Source organism: Neofelis nebulosa, chromosome 2, assembly GCF_028018385.1.
Source record: "Neofelis nebulosa isolate mNeoNeb1 chromosome 2, mNeoNeb1.pri, whole genome shotgun sequence".
Taxonomy (NCBI): Eukaryota; Metazoa; Chordata; class Mammalia; order Carnivora; family Felidae; genus Neofelis; species Neofelis nebulosa.
Genome location: NC_080783.1, coordinates 7,706,519 through 7,725,186, shown reverse-complemented (window position 1 = coordinate 7,725,186; position 18,668 = coordinate 7,706,519). Strand labels below are relative to the sequence as shown.

Genomic DNA, 18,668 nt, shown 5'->3' with positions numbered 1-18,668 from the left:
GTGCTTGCAACCAAGAACCCAGACAGATAAAGGCATTAGTTTTAGAAGATGAATGTAGAAAACAGAACCTCAGGAACCTATGAGAATAATAGATGGGTTGGAAGTAACTCAGGTCCCATTAATTTCCAAAATGTGCTTCAAACTTCAAAGTTAGTGACAACAGATTCCTTAAATCCTCAATAGGAATTTCATTCTAGTGAACACAGGTAATAATGTAGTCATTTTGAAAATTAATGAGACTTGAGTCTTTAACTGTATAGAACCTTTGGTTTATTTTTAAGTAAGCTCTACGCCCAATGTGAGGCTTAAACTGACAACCCTAAAATCAAATGTTCCATCCTCAACTGACTGAGCCAGCCAAGAGCCCCATGTCTAGATTCTTTTTTTTTTTTTAATGTTTATTTTTGAGACAGAGACAGAGTGTGAGCAGGGGATGGACAGAGAGAGAGGGAGACAAAGAATCTGAAGCAGGTCCAGGCTCTGAGCTGTCAGTACAGAGCCTGATGCAGGCTCGAACTCATGAACCACGAGATCATGACCCAAGCTGAAGTTGGACATTTAACTGACTGAGCCACCAAGGTACCCCCCCCTCCTTTTTTTTCTTTAAGTAGGCTTCGTGCCCACTGTGGGGCTTACACTTATGACCCTGAGCTCAAGACGTGAGCTGAGATCAAGAGTCGGACGCTTAACCGATTGAGCCACCCAGGCGCCACCCACAGAAATTAGTAAGAATCTTGAATGTTTAAGAAAATTGTAGGGGAGAACAAAGGCAAATCTGGAGAGCCAAGGACAAGAAGTCCAATCATCATCTTTTATCAGGATTAGTTTGGCCACAATGCCAATGGTTCCTCCCAGTGCTTTCTCAGAACAACATTGCCACTGGACACTGCTACTACCACTGCGATCACTGGAAACCATTCCGGCTGCCACGAATGAATCTTAAGCATCTCTCGGTTTTTGTGTCATTCTCTCCACATTCAAAGTCATGAGTTATGGCAGAGTCTAAGTCATACACAGCGTGCTGGCCTCTGGTTTTCATAGAATGAGAGGGGTCTTCTATAAAGGCCTGGCATTATGTAGCAGACTAGTCATTTCTTTAATGGAAACTGTAGTTCTTTGGCCCATTTACATGTCAGGTAGAAGTCTTCTTTTCTAATTTGTGTGCTTTTTCTTTCCTTTTCTTGCATTATGGCACTCAGTGGGACCTCCAATGCCATGTTTAATAATACTGGTGAGAGTTAACACCCTTGTTGTCTTCCTGGTCCAGAGGAAAGCATGTAGTATGTCACCATTAAGTTTTGCTATTAGCTCTAGAGTTTTCATAGGGGCCATTAATCAAGTTGAGGATTTCCTTTTCATTACTCATTTATTCAGAGTTTTGATCATGAATGTATGTTGAATTTTGTCCATGCTTTTTCTGCATCTATCAAAATGATTGTATATTTTTCTCATTTTTTGCTAATATGGTAAATTATATTGATTTTTGAATGTTGGACAAATCTTTAAATCTTCACTTGGTCATCAGGGTGCCTGGGTGGCTCAGTTGGTTAAGCATCCAACTCTCAATGTCAGCTCAGGTCATGATCTCACAGTTCGTGAGTTTGAGCCCTACATTGGACTGTGCACTGACAATGTGGAGCCTGCTTGGAATTCTCTCTCTCTCTCTGTCTCTCCCTCTCCCTCTCCCTCTCCCTCTCCCTTTCCCCCTGCCCTGCTTGTGTGTTCTCTCTCTCTCAAAATAAATACATATTAAAAATACATACATATTTAAACCTTTACTTGGTCATGATGTATTATCCTTTTTATATATAGTTAACCCTTGAACAATGCAGGGATAGTGGCACTGAACTCTCACACAGTTGAAAATCTGTATATAACTTTTGACTTTTTCCAAATTTGACTACTAATAGTCTACTATTGAGTGGAAGCCTTACCAATAACACAAACGGTCAATTAACACTTATTTTGTATGTTATGTGTATTTTATACTCTAGTCCTACAACAAAGTAAGCTAGAGAAAAGGAAATGTTAAGAAAATCATAAGGAAGGGAAAATACATTTACAATACTGTATTTACCCATTGAAAAAAATCTCCGGTAAGTAGACCCACACAGTTCAACCTCATTGTTCAAGGGTCAACTGTATTGCTATTTCTGTCTGCTAACATTTCATAAGAATTTTCAGTCTGTGTTCACGAGGGATATTGACCTCATGAATCCTTTGTCTGATTTTGGTTTCAAGGTAATGCTGGCTTCATGAAACCAGTTGGAAAGTGTTCCACCCTTGTCTGTATTCTGAAATAGTTTGTATGGAATTGGTATTAATTCTTTCTTAATGCTGTCCATGGCGACATTTGCCAGTGAAGCTATCTGGGCGTGGAGTTTTCTTTGTAGGAAGGTTTTAAACGATGAATTCAGTTTTTAAAATAGATATAGGAGTATTTAGGTATTGGTTTCGTTTGAATAATCTTAGGCAGTTTGTGTTTTTCAAGGAATTTATCCATTCCATGCAAGTTGTTGAATGTATTGGCTTAAAGCCATTCATAATTCTCTTGTCCTCTTAATGCTTGTAGGATCTACAAGCATTAATGCTTGTAGGATGTTTCCTCTCTCATTCCTGATTCTGGTAACTTCTTATTCTTGATTAGCCTCACTAGAAACTTACCTATTTTATTCTCTTTTCAAAGAATCAACTTTGGATTTTATTGGTTTTCTTTATTCTTCGTTTTCTGTCCAGTGATCCTTATTTCTTAATTATTTTCTTCCTTCTGCTTACCTGGGATCTTACTTGCTTTTCTTTTTTCAATTTTTTCGGATAGAAGCTTAGATCACTGATTTGACACATTTCTTCTTTTCTAATATGAGCATTCATTTAAAACATAAATTTCCCTCAAAGTAATGCTTTAGCTGCTTTTCACAAATATTGACATATTGTGTTTTATTCATTTTGAAATATTTTCTAATTTTTTTTTAGCCCACTGGTTTTTTAATTTCCAAATATTTATGGATCTTCCTGACAGCTTTCTGTATTTTTTCCCTCATATTTTTGCTGCCTTTGGCTTTTTGGTATGCTTTCTGGGAGATCACCGCCTAAGTCGGAGAACGTAGCACTGGTCTGAGCCCATGTTATATGTGAGCAGCCCACAGGCAACCCGCAGGCTGCCTCGAACCTATGCTGGGGGGCAGTTGTGTGTGCCAACTATGGGCTGGCTTCTCTTGGCTGGCACATGAGAGGTGGGGCCAGCCCTGCTGCCACCACTGCCCAGTTCCAGTAGCAAGCCTGAAGATGGGAATTCATTAGAAGTCTGCATATGAGGCCACCGCATCCCCAGTCTCTCCCTCTACCACTGTGCACTTAAGAACTCTGACAGCCAGGCATCTGCCCTTACAAAGGATACAGAATCTTCTTCAAAGAAATTGAATGGCTCCAGAGACAGCCCTAATGCCAGAGCTAAACTCCTTACAGGAAGACTGTCTCCTGTTCAACACCTAACTTAAGGCTTATAGTCTGAACATAGCATGCCAATACTTAGGAGAATTGAGCACTATCAGTTTTGTTTTATAGGACCCACAGATGAAGAGTGATATTTGCCTTCTGAAGGGTGGAACCCTACCCATAGCATCAGAACTAGCCTATTAAATGCAATCTTACTTTTAATAGACCAACACCCCAAAATGTGAATGGTGGTTTGCCAAATGACCAGATTATAGATAATTTTAACTTTCTTCTTGGTGCATTTCTGTATTTTCTAACTTCTCTACAGTGAACATATATTACTTGTGTGTTCAGATGAAAATATTCAATATATTAAGGTAAAAGTTAGAATTGTGAAAAATACGTAAGTGTCAGATTCAATCTAGTGAGCATGACTTAATGTGTAGGTGCTATGAAACTAATGACTTAACAGTTAATTGAGCTGATCAGAATTGTCTCTAAAGGTGTTTGCAAGAGAAGGAATTGACAAAAGGCTTTTACCGATATCAATTTGACTTTTTCATGAAAAACAATTGCAAGAGGCCCAAGAAAGGCCAGCTGGCCCAACTCCCCGCATCAGAATTCCTGGAGAAAGTTAAAATTATACTGTAGACAGGGATTTAACAGGACAAGAGTATCACCGTCTCTTCTCCTTGGCCCCCTACTCACTGGTGATGGTGTTCTTGCTGGGGAAATTCGGACAGGAGGTTTTGAAGATTTTCCTACTACCTTCTCTTTTAGAGAATAAATGATGCCAGTGGTCCATTTATTCACTAACATAGTTGTTCCTCTCTGTCCTGTCCACAGGCATCTGGCTAAGAGTCTTGGGCAGGCTGGTGAAATTGAGCCTGAAACAGAAGGAATACTAACAGAGTATGGTGTGGATTTCTCTGATTTTTCTTCAGAAGTTCTAGACTGTCTTCCTCAAGGTCTGCCCTGGACAATCCCACCAGAGGAATTCAGCAAGAGAAGAGATTTAAGGTAAATATCTGAAGCTCTTTAAGAACAACACGTTTCTACCTAACTTCAAACTTAACTTCTTAGGGACGAGGCTCAGATATTTCCATCTTTCCACCAACATTCAAGTTCAGTTCTATTGAGAATTAAGTGCTCTGTACCAAATATTGGCAAATTATGGTGCACTAAATCACTGCCTGTTTATGCACAGCCCAAGAGCTAAGAATGGTTTTTGTATTTTTAAGTGATTGGAAAAAATCAAAATGAAAAGAATCTTTAATGAAAACTCTATGAAATTCAAATTTTAGCATCCATTAAGTTGTATTGGAACACAGCCATGCTTACGTGGTTGTATTTTTTTCTATGGCTGTCTTTTTGTACTACAACATTAGGTTGAATAGTTGCAACAGAGACCATATGGTGTGCAAAGGGCTCTCTGGCCCCTTGGAGAAAAAGTATGCCCACCTCTCTTCCAGACCATTCTAATTTCAAAAGATACAATTGCCATCTTTTCTTCTCCTTGTTACGCCCCATAGGTCTGGTTGAATAAAGACAGTGTTATCTGGTCAGAAGTACCTTCCTTCACATGGGCCTCTTCAGGCACAGAACAAAGGATTCAAAGCTTCTGTGCTTGGAGCTTCATTTTAAAGCTTTACTTTTAGGTCTGGAATTTGTTGGAAAGTACTTTTGTGGTATTTTTATAACAACATCTTCTTTGAAGATGTTTCTTCATTGTGGGATGTTAGTTCTTTTCTGATATTTCTCTTCAGAATTTGGTTTCAGTACTGGCATTCATTTTGGATGCCACATGGAGATATTTAGAACCAAGAAACTTTTCGTACAACCCACTGAGGCTGTGGAAGGTTTTTCGCTAAGGTCATCCCGTGTCAGAGTCGTTTCCACCACACTTGCTCGCTTCTTGCGGCTGAACTTATGATCCCTTCGCGCTCAGTGCCCGTTACTCCACCTAGTTTGAGAATCCTCCTTCTCTGCCCCCTCTTGCTGTTGTATCTTTTAGGAATTTACTGCCTTTTTTTTTTCTTGCCAAGCGTAAGCAAGGAAAAGGAGATGACAGTCCCCTTTCCTACTTATTGGTGGAACACACTTTATATTTGATGTCACTTAACTGAAGTTACTGTCCTGGCTTTCAGCAGTGACCACCACTCACAGAACTCCTGCTGGTCAGTTATCTCATCCTGGGCTTTAGATCTTGGGCCCAAACCTTACCCTCTCTGAACCTTCATTTTCTCATATACAAATTGAGGGGCTTGTTTTCTGACGTCTTTTCCTAAACCTAGGAATCCATAAAAAAAAATTTTACTGAGAATGAATGCCTGAACTTTATTGTTTGTGCTATAGGTCAGTGTAGCCATTCCACAGTAACTATCAACATTTGAAATGTACCTACCCTTTCACCCAAAAACTTGACTTCCAGGAATCCATCCTACCCAAAGAAGTGTACAAGGATAGATGTATGAGAATGTTCATTGCTGCTCTGTTGTAAAAGTGACACTTCCAATGTCCCTCAACAAAGGAATGGTTAAATAACCTGTGTCATATCAGCAAGGTAGCATTCCAGAAGCCGCCATCAAAAGCTAGATCCATGTGGACTGTCCTAAAAGGATGACCATAATATCTTGCCAAATATATTATATAAAAATGCTCTCCAAATGTGCATGTATACACATGCATACATGTATCTGCACATATAAAAGTATATATGCACAGAAAAAGGTCTGGAAGGAAATACATCGAACTGTTGACGGTGATTATCATGTGTGGACTCGGTGGAATAGCTGGGGGTAGGGAGGCAATATTTTACTTCAATTTGTAAATTGCTCTATTTTTCGAATTACTTTTTAAAATAACTTTTATGTCTTTTAAAAATTATAAATGGGAATATCAGAAAAGAGAGGCGCTTAGTCTTTTCTAGCCTGATTCCTAGCCTGTGGATAAATAATAAGGCACTTCAGCAGTCAGCCCTTCTAGCGTGTTCTCCATTGCTTCTCATAGCCCCACCTCACCTTTTTCTTTGGCTCCTGTTGCCTTCTGGGTTAGACCACAGAGCAGGAGGCCTTGCTGTGCAGAAGACTTCTTTTAAAACATGCTCATGTGTTCTGTGAAAGGTTCCAGAGATACAGGGAGCTCATAGGATGCCCTCTGCTATGAGCATAGCAACAGAGTTGGTTTTTTTTTTTTTTTTTTTTTTTTGAATCCACTTACACCTCCCAACACTTTTTCCTTGCCTATTACCTCTAGCATTATGTTTCTAAAATTCAAATCTGATTTATTTTACTCCTTGGGCTTAAAATCTTTCAACTGCTTCCTGGTACCTGTAGTGGTAATCTCTAAACTTTTTTGAACACGCATTCCCAATAATGTGTATGTCTTTATTTTAAAATCACAAATATATTTACTGCTTTGCTAATTTGTCATGTACATTATATACATAAAAGTAGAAAAGTGAGAATAAAATAAATTCTGAAGATATTTTTATTTTACTTTAAAAAGGTGTAGAAAGCTGTTTACTTTAAAAAGGTATAGAAAACTTCACATTAATAATTTTACTTTTGGTGAGAGCAGTGTGATTGAAATTCTTTATTATTTTTTTTCAATTTTTGCTTTCACAGCCTACGATATAGAAACACAAAAATCTGATTATAAGTTCAGTGTATTTTGATACTTAGTTTTAGATTTAATGGTTATCAGAACTGAAAAAGATACCTCAGCAGAAGTGAGTTGAACTTAACTAAATCATAATACTCACTTTTTTTAGTCCTATTAACCAATTATATTCAGAAGTATAATCCAGCTAATAACTTTTCATCCTTCATCGTGTCCATCAGGTCTTGTGAACTAATTGAAAGCTGCTACATTTTTTTTTTAGATTTTTTAAATATGGGCTCATAATCTGGTTATTCTTCAGTTAGCATCTTTAAAAACTAGTTAGAAAATTCTGTCAGGAAGTTTAAGTGTATAGATATGAGTAGTTTTACAGTTTATACTCTAAGATCATTTTTAGGTCCCCAAATTGTCTAACATTTCAAACACCCTTTTTAAAAATGTTGTCTTCAAAATCTGAGTTTCTTATTTTATTTTCGTTTAGAAATCAATCACTTTTTTTCTCATTGTTAAAACATCACTTTTACCTTGAAGATACAGAGTAAGTGTGTTTATTTTTTCCTAAGGACCTGCTGGATAACATATGATTGACGGTCATTGTTTTGAAATCATAATGTGGCTGATGATGAATTTATATTGGGAGGAGAAGAAATGTCAACTTTTCTATTTTCTTGGTATTAGTAGAATTAGTATAGTTGAGCATTACCTTTAGTCTGTGGATCTTTGTAATAATCTTTTTTAGCCACTTGCCTATTTTGTAATGATTAGTTTAGCTAAAACTAGGTAATTTCCATAAATCCATGTACGGGGCATAGGCAAGTACCCACCGATCACAGTTGGCTGAAAACATAGGAAGTAATTGAATGCCATTCATGGGCAGTAGGGACTCGGTATTTGGACGGAGTTGTGACAGAGGGGAGAGGTACTGGGTACAAGAGTTTGTAGTACTATGATTTCTTCTGCTCAGGGGTCCAGTGCCTTCGAATTAATGTCAGAAAAACTCGGAATGAGTCCCAGCACCCACTAAAAAACATGTGCTGTGAGTAAATTAATACATACTCTATAAACTCCCAAGTAAAACCTTTGCCATTTTTCTTTTTCTGTCTTCTATATACAACTATTTATATATGTTATTTTTATATGGGTACATGTAACATACTCCAAGTACTAAGTTAGTTACTGGAAATACAAAGACAAGTGAGACCCAATTCTTGTTCTTTAGGAATTTACTCTTTCTCAGGGAGACAGATTTACACTCAGATAAATTACTGCAGAGTAACACAAGTGCTGTAATATCAGTATGAACAAACTGCCAAGGGCATTGGTGCTTGCGCTGAGATCTGAAAAGTGGGCAGGCATAGAGGGAACTAGAGTGACCAAAGCAGTCTTCATTCAATGATAGGCTGCAGCTGCAGAAAAGGTGACGCCTTCCTCTAAGACTCCAGATCCTTCTGTAACCGGGCTCACAGCTCCAATGGCTTCCTGACCCCTTCTGCCATGGAGGCCGCAGTGTTACTCTGGCTGTAGCTGCATAAGGACTTCTACATACCCGTTTAGGTTTGATATTTGAACAATTATATTTGGAACAGAAAAGTTCCATCAATCTTTAAACCTCATAATCCAATTATGTCAGTAAAATTCCAGTTTTTTAGTCCAGTGGAATTGGGGTAATATTTTGCAAACTGAAGTTGAGAGAAATAGTGTTTATTTTGAAAAGAAAAATGGTTGGTTAGCAATTTTCAAGAAGGAAGGCTGGTGTAAACTCCTAGGGGTGATCTGGCCCTTCTGATCGGGAACACCATTTTTCTGGACCTAGAGCTCTAGTCCCTGGAGAATCCCTGCTCGCATGGCCTAGACCTGCAGCTCTCTTTAGCAGGGCATCTGAGGTTAAAAAAAGAGAAGAAAAGAAAAGGAAAAAGCAAGCGACACCAGTACTTCAGGCCTTTGGGGATCAGGAAGAGAATGTATCCAAGGAAACTGCTCAAAGGGGGTTGCACCAGGAGCCCAAGAAACCCCAAGGTTATTTCTGAGACTGGCTCCAATTATTGCTAATTTCATTCTTATTATTTTCTTTCCTTTGTTGCTAAACTGGAATAGGAAACCAAAGCTTAAAAGCTCAATTAAAGTGGAAAATGGAAACCTAAATATTGGAGGGGGAAAATACCACGCTAAACTGATTTTTATATTTTTCCTATAGTTAGTAATATTGTGGAAGTTTGGATCACATCACTTTTCAGTAAAATACGAGCTTCCTTGAAGTAGAGGTGGTATCTATCACTTTTCACAGGAGAACTTGTGGGTATCTATTTCTTTACTGTCCCCTCAATAAAAAGGGTGCCCAGTGACCTCCACTGGACCATTACAAATGTGAAACTTGGCACTTAAAATTGCTTGCTCTAAATTTTCCAATTGCTTTCTCTTTTTTTTTTTTTTTTCCATTTAATGTCCTTCTGCCAACTAGTGATTTTATTATTATAAACAGGACATTGTATTCACTTTTAAGAAGAAATATGAAGCTGGAGGTAAAATTACAAACTGCAGCTTCTCGGCTGCCAAAATAGAAAACAGTGAGCTAAAAATACTGAGCACAGAAAGGGTGCTGTGGCAAGAAATATTGAAATATCTTCAAGATGGAACTGTTCCAAATAGACAGACATTTCCTCTCACTCCAGGTAAAACCAACCTTGAAATAGCTACTTGAAAGGAGAGACATATAATACTAACCTCTTTCAGGTCAACCCTTTTGTGGGAAAGCTTTCAAACATAACTAACATTAAATGACTAATGATCTTGTTGTGTATCAGGAAGTCCAGTATGATTAAATTGCCATTTAGAAAAGGTTCCTCTGGTGAGGGAGGGTGGCAGCATAGAAGGAGTACCAGAAGGTAGTCCCAGCTCTCCGGGGAACCGGCGGGGTGACCTTGAACAGATTCATTAAATTTGGGGAGGCAGAGAGAGAGCACTTTCATCCTTGGTAAAATGGGTTATTCGATCAGGTTAGGATTTTCCAAACAGTATTGGTAGGTCGTGAGTCCTTTGGGATTTTAATAGGCTGTCATGAAGTAAAAGGGTTCTGTGGCCAAATATTTTTAGAAAACAGTGGGGTAATAGATTTCTTAGAGCTTTTGCTCATGGATCATCTCATGGACCTAGTGTTCCTCAGACTAAGTATTTCAAAACGTGCTCACTCTGATGGAGTATGATTCTGGGTTTGAGATGTCCTTTTGGAGTTATTCACGATCGTCTCATCCTTGCACTTGAAAGAGGTGGTATTCCATCGGTGACCAGCGGCCACACTTATCTGACAGATGCATTGACTGTGCCTCCCTGTGGGCTACACAGAAAATCCGAGGATCATGCTTTAAATCTCAGCTCTTCATTGCCAAGGGAATCCCTTCTTTCCTTACCTGGAACAGAGCAGCATTAAATTGTTCTGCATTAAACAAGGAAGCCGTCATTGTCATTTGAAACCACTGGCGAGATATTATTCCATTCACATAAATCCCGATTCACTGTTTATGAAATTACAAGTAACTCATAGAACATACCAAAGATTAATGGGGCCTAATGCTCATATGGAGTAGCGGCTTCTCAGAGCTCTATGCTCTGCCTGTTCTGATGTCACTCTCACATCTCTCCACTTTTTAATGCCTGGGCTGGAGATAAAAGAGGGCACTTTCCAGCAGAAAGTTTTGGGAAAGAAACAAGCCTCCCACCAAAGATACCGGTGCGTGGGAAAGGAAGGTAGAATTTGAAAATGAGAGCCATGAGAAGTACATAATTGTATGGGCAAATCATTCTTAAGACTTGAAAATGTTGGGTAGCTTGATAATTCATATCAGTATAAGTGAAAAAAATGAAGTTATCAACTTTATTGACAATAGGAAAAGAGGGAAATAAATTTCTTAGCTTCCTGTTCTGATTCAGCCCTTCATCTTTCCCCAAACCATTTTACTCTCTCATAGCTCTGCATCTTGCCCATGCCCTACCCTGCCCTGCCCTGCCCTTCGTCTGCTTTCCAGGGCCTGTCTTACCTGCCTTTGCCGTCTCACTCTGGAATAGTCAGTCGTGCCCCACTCTCCTCTCCCTTCACCATTTGTTCACACCTATTTATAGCAGTTGCCACACTGCACTCTAACTTCCCTGCGGGCGACGCTACCCTGATGGGTGGCAAAGCCCTCAAGAACAAGGGTTCAGGCTCACTTGTCTTTCTGTTTCTAGACTCTAGCTCAGTACTTGGTATATAATAAATTACGTGTGTAAACACACGCGTATAGGATAAAAGGGGGGGAGGAAAAGACAAAGTTTTGTTTAGAAAGCATTGGCAGAACATGTGTTCATTGGTTGAATATAACGTGTTTTAAAGCAAGTTCTGGGATTCGTTCCTGTTTCCTTTCAGTGTTCCTGGGAAAATGAATATTGACAAAACACAATCCAGTGCCTTCAGAGAGTTTGCTGTGTAATATGAAAATTGATGAGGAAAACGTCTTAAAGAATAAATAAGATGTTATAATTACTTTAGTAAAATGAGGAACAACTTCTGTTTCTGACAAAGATAGAGTGCCCCTGTTCCTCCTGGCCCTCCTTCTTACCAAAAATATGGATGGACATGACATGACACAACAAACAAGCATGGGAAGTTCCAGAAAGGTGGAAAAGAGAAGGCAGTCTGCACAGGGGTCTCAGGACTTAAGGAACATACCAGTGATCCCCCTGGTTTTCCTCATTGCCTCGCATATAGCCCAGACAGGGTGTTGTAGAAGTCGCCAACCTGGAATGACCAAAAGGCACAAGAAGAAAGATCTTTAAGAGAAACCTTTCTCCTCCAGCCAAAAGACCAAGGAAAGGGTGGTCTAACAACAGAAACCTTTTTTGGCAATACCCACCGTTCTCCAGCCAAACACCAAGAGAAACGTGCACGTGCACTCACATGCACACGTCATGGTTTCGCTGGGACCGAGCAAGGTGTTAATATTCCATACACCCCATCCTATCCCATGAACTCAAGCAGCAGCGCCCTAGTTTCCCCTGCCTGGTGGTGTCTGTGGGGCCATACAGTGACTTCATCTTCTGATGAAGGTGGCGCTCTGATTCCATTTGGGAGGTGTAAGATCTAGGCGGGCCTAATCTTCCATCCCCTGCGCGGCAGAAGTTGTTGGTAGTGTTTGCCTTCCCCTGCTAGGGTAGTGTCCGTGGAACCAAGTAAGGAGCTTTCTTCCTTCCCCTTCCCAGTGGAAGCAGGCATGCTGCAGTTTCCCTTTTGGGACGGTGTCCGTGGAGCCAAGCGAGGAGCAGACCCTGTTCCTCATCCAGTGGGAGCAGGTTGTGTTCTGATTCCCCTGCTCGGGTAGATTGGCAGAGCTGGCAGTGGAGCTGAGCTTCTGTCCCCTCTCCAGCGCAAGTAGGCAGCGTTCCAGTTGTCCGTGAGAATAGTGCCGGCAACTCCCAGAGATAAGACGAGCCTCCTTCCCTGCCTGGCAGCAGAGATGCGATGAGTCAGGGCTGGTTTCCACAGCACACCCCCTGGTGTCAGTGCAGCTCAGTGCCAGCTGAGCCTGCACCTCCTGCCACCATAAGCAGAGACCTTGGTATAGAATCAATTATATTTATATACAGAAATATCTCACTCACCTACTCCCCACTCCTAATGTCAACAGGGAGTTCAGCTTATGCCCCAAAACTAGTGATAAGGCAGTATATATCAGATTTTTGCTTTTCCCCTTCCTGGTGGCGGTGGGGCTTCGCAGGGAGTTTAGTTTACACCCACACTTGGAGTGCGTGAGACAGTGTGAATTGGTGCCCCCTTTTGACCAGGAAGATGTCGGCAGGGCTGATGGGAGGGATGGATTGCGACCTACAGGGAGGCCTTGTGAGTCTGTGCTGGGTTGGTAGCAGCGGGATTCAGTAGGAAGTTGAACGTGTACACTCACCTGGCCCTTCAGCTACACCTCGGTAGGAGACTGCTTACAAAAAACCCCACAACAGACCATATAGGATCCAGAGTCTCCTTCCTAATATAACATCCAAAATGTCTAGTATACAATTGAAATGCACTCATCACACCAGGAAAACCATAATTTGAATGAGAATGTATAGCTGATATCAGTACCAAAATAAATCACATGTTGCAATTATCTGACAAGGATTTTAAAGCAACCTTTATGAACATGCTTTAACAAATAATTACAAATTCTCTTGAAACAAATAAAAAAATAGAAAATGTCAACAAAGAAATTTTTAAAAAGAACCAAATGGAAAATATCAAAGTAAGAAATACTGTCACCAAAAACAAAACAAAACAAAACAAAAACTATCCAGAGCTCAATAGTAGATTAGAGATTATAGGATAGAATTAGTGAACTTGAAGACAGATCAATAGAATTTACCTAGTTTGAGCAAGAAGGATTTATGCGCTTATAACAAAAGAGCTAACATTTGTGTCATCGGAGTCCCAGAGTGAGAGGAGAGAGTGAATGGAACGGCAAATGTATTCAAAGAAGTAATGGCTGATAACGCCCCAAATTTGGCCAAAGATAAGTCTTCAGTAAACTGAGCTGACTCCTGTAAAGAAAAACACACTCTTCTGTGTGTCCTTGACTTTCAGTCTTTGACTACAACACTGCTTCACTTCTCATGCCAAAAGTGTTGGGTTTTCAATTCCATAAACATCTCTGTGGCACCAGCTGGGTGTCCTGTAGTTGAACTCAATTCTCACACTGTCAACCTAGAGATAGTATCAGATTCCATAGGTTAGGGGCTCAATCCCACAAGATTGCCCCCTCCAACTTCAAATGCCTGTTGCAAGTCCATCTTGTTACCTGTGCTTCTGTCCAGCAGGCCATAAATTGAGGATTCCTAGGCCCCCTCCTTGGGTTTGATTAATTTACTAGTGTAGCTCACAGAACTCAGTCAGGAAAATAATTTACTTACTAGATTACTGGTTTCTTGTAAAAGAATAGAACTCTGGCACATCTAGATGAAAGAGACGCATAGGGCAAGGTCCGAGGGAACGTGACATGGAGGTTCCATGCTTTCTCTGGACACGATGTCCTCTCAGCACTGCACACACATACACCAGCCTGGATGCTCTCTAACCCTATCCTTTTGGGTTTTTATGGAGGCTCCATTACATAGGCATGATTGATTAGATCATTGGCCAATGGTGAATGAATTCACTCTCTAGCCCCTCCCCCCTCACCTGAGGTTGGAAGTCGGGCTGAAAGTTCCAGCCCTCTGATCACATGGTGGTTGATGCCCCTGACAACCAGCCCCCACACTTAAATGCTTTCCAGAAGTTATCTCATTAACATGAACTCGGGTGTGGTTGAAAGGGATTTGCTATGAATATCAAAAGACATCTTTATTGCTGTTATCATTTAGGAAATTCTAAGGGTTTTAGGAGCTCTGTGCCAGAAACAGGGATGAAGACCAAATTTATATTTCTTATTATAAATCACAACATCACAACCCCAAACAGCATAAACCCAAAGGAACTAATGCCAAGACACATCATATTTAAACTTCTGAAACCTGAATACAAGGAAAGAATCTTTGAAGCAGAGGGAAGTCTTTTAAGAGAACACCAATTCAAATGGTAATAGTTTCGCATTGGAAACTGTGGAGGCCAGAAGAAAGTGGCAGATTTCTCAAGTACTGAAAGAAAAGAATTGTCCACCATGAATTCTGTTTCCAGCAAAAATATCCTTCAGAGATGAAGAGGAAATAAAAGCGTTTTCAGACATAGGAAAGCTAAGAGAAGTTGTTGCTAGTCAATATACCCTGAAGGGATGACTGAAGAAAGTTCTCTAAACAGAAAGGAAATGATAACATAAGATGACTTGGAATATCAGAATGGAAAGAAGAATATGAGAATGGGTAAAAAATGGGAAACATCATGAACTGTTCTCATGAGTTTCTTAAATCACATTTGATGGTTGAAACGAAAGTTCTAGCACTAAATAAAGTAGTGCTCAAAGTGTGTGGGAAAAGTATTTAGAATGTAGAGAGGGTAAAGGAACCTAAGTGGAATTCGGGGTTTCTTGAAGTAGTAAGAAGTTGATACAGTAGACTGTACAACTTATGTATATTGTGGTACCTAGAGCAACCACTAAGAAAACTACACAGTGGTAACTTTATAAACCATCAAGATGGAATCAAAAACACAATGTTCATTTAACCTACAAGAAAAACATTGTAACGAGAAAGAGAGGCAACAAACAGAAAACAAAATGTAAAAATGGCAACTTAACCTATAACATATTAATAATTGCCCTTAATGTAAGTTGCCTAAAAACACCAATTGAAAGACAGAGATTAGTGGGATGGATAAAAAAGCATGATCCAGGGGCACCTGGGTGGCTCAGTTGGTTAAGTGTCCGCCTTCAGCTCAGGTCATGATCTCATGGTTCATGGGTTTGAGCCCCACATCAGGCTCTGTGCTGACAGCTCGGAGCCTGGAGCCTGCTTTGGATTCTGTATCTCCCTCTCTCTCTCTGCTTCTCCCCTGCTCGCACTTTCTCTCTCTCTCTTCTCTCTTCTCTCTCTCTTTCTCTCTCAAAAATAAATATTAAAAAAAAAAAGATCCAGTAATTAGATTTCGAAACAAACTTATTTTGAATACAGTGACATAGGTGGGTTTAAAGCAAAATGATAAAAAATGATATACCATGCAAATATCAATTTTAAAAAAGCAAGAGAAGCTATATTATCATCAGATAAAATAGACTTCAGTGCAAAGAAAATTACTAGAGACAAAGAGGGACATAATGTTAAACGGATCATTCCATCAGGAAGGCGTAGTGGTCTAAAATGTGTACGTACCACACAACAAAGCCACTTTGGAGAACATTTTGGCAGTTTCTCAAAGGTTTAAACGTAGAGTTTATGACCCAGTAATTTGACTCCTATAGAATGGAAAACATATCCACACAAAAATTTGTACACAAATGTTTATAGCGGCCTTATCTGTAATAGCCCAAAATGGAAACAATCCAAATGTCCATCATCTGATAAAGGCATAAACGATATGTGGTATATCCATGCATTGCAATATTATTTGGCCATAAAAGGGAAAAAAGTACTGCTACGGGCCACAGCATGGATGAACCTTCAAAACGTTATGCCAGACGAAAGAAGCCAGATATAAAAGGCCATGTAGTGTATGATAAGAAAGTCAATTAGTGGTTGCTAGGGGCTACGGGGAAGGAGGAACAAGGAATTACTCTTAATGGGTATGGCGTTTCTTTTTGGGTCACGAACGTGTTATGGAATTAGGTCGTGGAAAAGATTACACAACCCTCTGCAGAGACTGAAAACCTCTGATTCATGCATTTAAAATTTTTATTTATTTATTTATTTATTTATTTATTTATTTATTTATTTATTTATTTATTTATTTATTTTTTCAGCTAGCCGTAGTTGCACTTTGGATAAACCTCATTCGTACTGCCACCTGCACAAAGATTGAATCGTACATGTTAAAAGGGCGTATTTTATAGTATGTGAATTCTATCTCTAGATAGAAAAATCAATGCATGTAATCTATCCTATCAACAGAATAAAACATAAATCATATCTTGTCAGTTATTACAGAAGAGGCATTTGGAAAAAGTCCCAACACACGTATGTACTAAAAACTCTTCAGCAGATTAGGAAAAGAGAAGACTGTCAACTTGATAAAGAGTATCTGCAAAAAACTAGAAGGGATAGGCACATAGATTAATGAAACAGAATAGAAAACCCAGAGTTAGAGCCACACAAATATGCCCAATTAATATTTGATAAGGAGCAAAGGCAACTCAGTGGAGGAAGAGTAGCCTTTTCAACAAATGGTGTTGGAAGAATTGGGTGTGCATCGGCAAATAAATGAACCTTGGCCTAAACCTCATGCCTTGTGCAAAAACTAACTCAAAAAGGATCATAGACTTAAATATAAAATGTAGAGCTGTAAAACTTTTACAGAAAAGAGCATAGGGGCACCTGGGTAGCTCAGTCAGTTAAGTGTCCGACTCCGGCTCGCATCATGATCTCATAGTTTGTGGGTTCGAGCCCTGTGTCAGGCTCTGAGTTAGCTCAGAGCCTGGAACCTACTTCAGATTCTCTCTCTCTCTGCCCCTCCCCCGCTGATGTTTTTCCTCCCTCTCTCTCTCTCTCTCTCTCTCTCCCTCTCCCTCTCTCTCTCTCCCTCTCTCTCTCTCTCTCCCTCTCTCTCTCTCTCTCCCTCTCCCTCTCCCTCTCTCTCTCTCTCTCTCTCTCTCTCTCTCCCCCCTCTCCCCCGCCCTCTCCCCCTCCCTCTCTCTCTCCCTCTCCCTCTCTCTCTCCCTCTCTCTCTCTCTCTCCCTCTCCCTCTCCCTCTCCCTCTCCCTCTCCCTCTCTCTCTCTCTCTCTCTCCCCCCCTCTCCCCCGCCCTCTCCCCCTCCCTCTCCCTCTCCCTCTCGCTCTGTCTCTCAAAAAATATAAATAAACATTTTTAAAAAAGAGCATAAGATACTTACATGGTATAAGACTAGGTAAAGAGTTCTTAGACGAGACACAAAAAGCATAGCCAATGTAAGAAAAGATTGATGGGGCTCCTGGGTGGCCCAGTTGGTTGAGTGTCCGACTTCGGCTCAGGTCATGATATCCCGGTTGACGAGTTCGAACCCCGTGTTGACAGCTCAGAGCATGGAGCCTGCTTCAGATTCTGTCGCCCTCTCTCTCTGCCCCTCCCCCACTCATGCTCTGTCTCTCTCTGGCTCAAAAATAAATATAACCATTAAAAAAAATTTTTTTAAAGAAAAGATTGATAAATTGGTTCTCATCAAAAGTAAAACCTTTTTGTCTGTGAAAGACTCTGTTAAAAGGATGAAAAGAAAGCTAGCCTGGGAGAAAATGTTTGCAAACCACGTATCCCATAAAGGACTGTATCTACAATACATAAAGAACCCTTAAAGCTCAATAATATAAAAGCAGTCCAGTTAGAAAATGAGCACATGACATGTACTTGGAGAGGACATACAGAAGGCAAATGAGCACGTAAAAAAGGTGTTTAACATGATTAGCCATTAGAAAATGCAGATTAAGGGGCGCCTGAATGGCTCAGTTGGTTGAGCGTCCGACTTCAGCTCATGTCATGATCTCACAGTCCCTGAGTTCGAGCCCCACAGCGGGCTCTGTGCTGACAGCGTGGAGCCTGGAGCCTGCTTCAGATTCTGTGTCTCCTCTGCCCCTCCCCTGCTCATGCTCTGTCTCTCTGTATCTCAAAAATAAATAAAAACATTCAAAAGAAAAAGAAAATGCAGATTAAGTCCACAATGAAACCTCAGTCCACACCTGTCAGAATGGCTGAAATAAAAGGAAAAAGCAAAGTTGGTGAAAAGCCGCGAGCAATACCAAATGCTAGTGAGGATGTGGAGAAAGCAGATCATTCACACCCTGCTGGTGGAAATGTAAAATGGCACAGCTACTCTGCAAATACTTTGACAGCTTCTTTAAAAAACTAAATACAACCACCATACAACGTGGTAATTGCATTCCCGGGCATTTATCCCAGAGAAATAAAAACTCACGGTTCACACAAAAACTTGCACACACATTTTCATAGCAACGTTATTTATTCATAACCGCCCCAAGCTGGA

The 18,668-nt window shown here is 40.2% G+C and overlaps 1 protein-coding gene across 6 annotated transcripts in view; it reads left to right on the top strand.

Moving 5' to 3' along the window:
* Window positions 1-18,668, top strand: part of DIS3L2 (DIS3 like 3'-5' exoribonuclease 2) — a 346,483-nt gene that overhangs the window by 173,024 nt on the left and 154,791 nt on the right. For all 6 annotated transcript variants that reach the window (XM_058701221.1, XM_058701232.1, XM_058701212.1 and 3 more), the window contains one exon: window positions 4,282-4,455. In XM_058701221.1, the coding sequence (XP_058557204.1) occupies window positions 4,282-4,455 (174 nt within the window). The remainder of the gene's footprint in view (window positions 1-4,281; window positions 4,456-18,668) is intronic.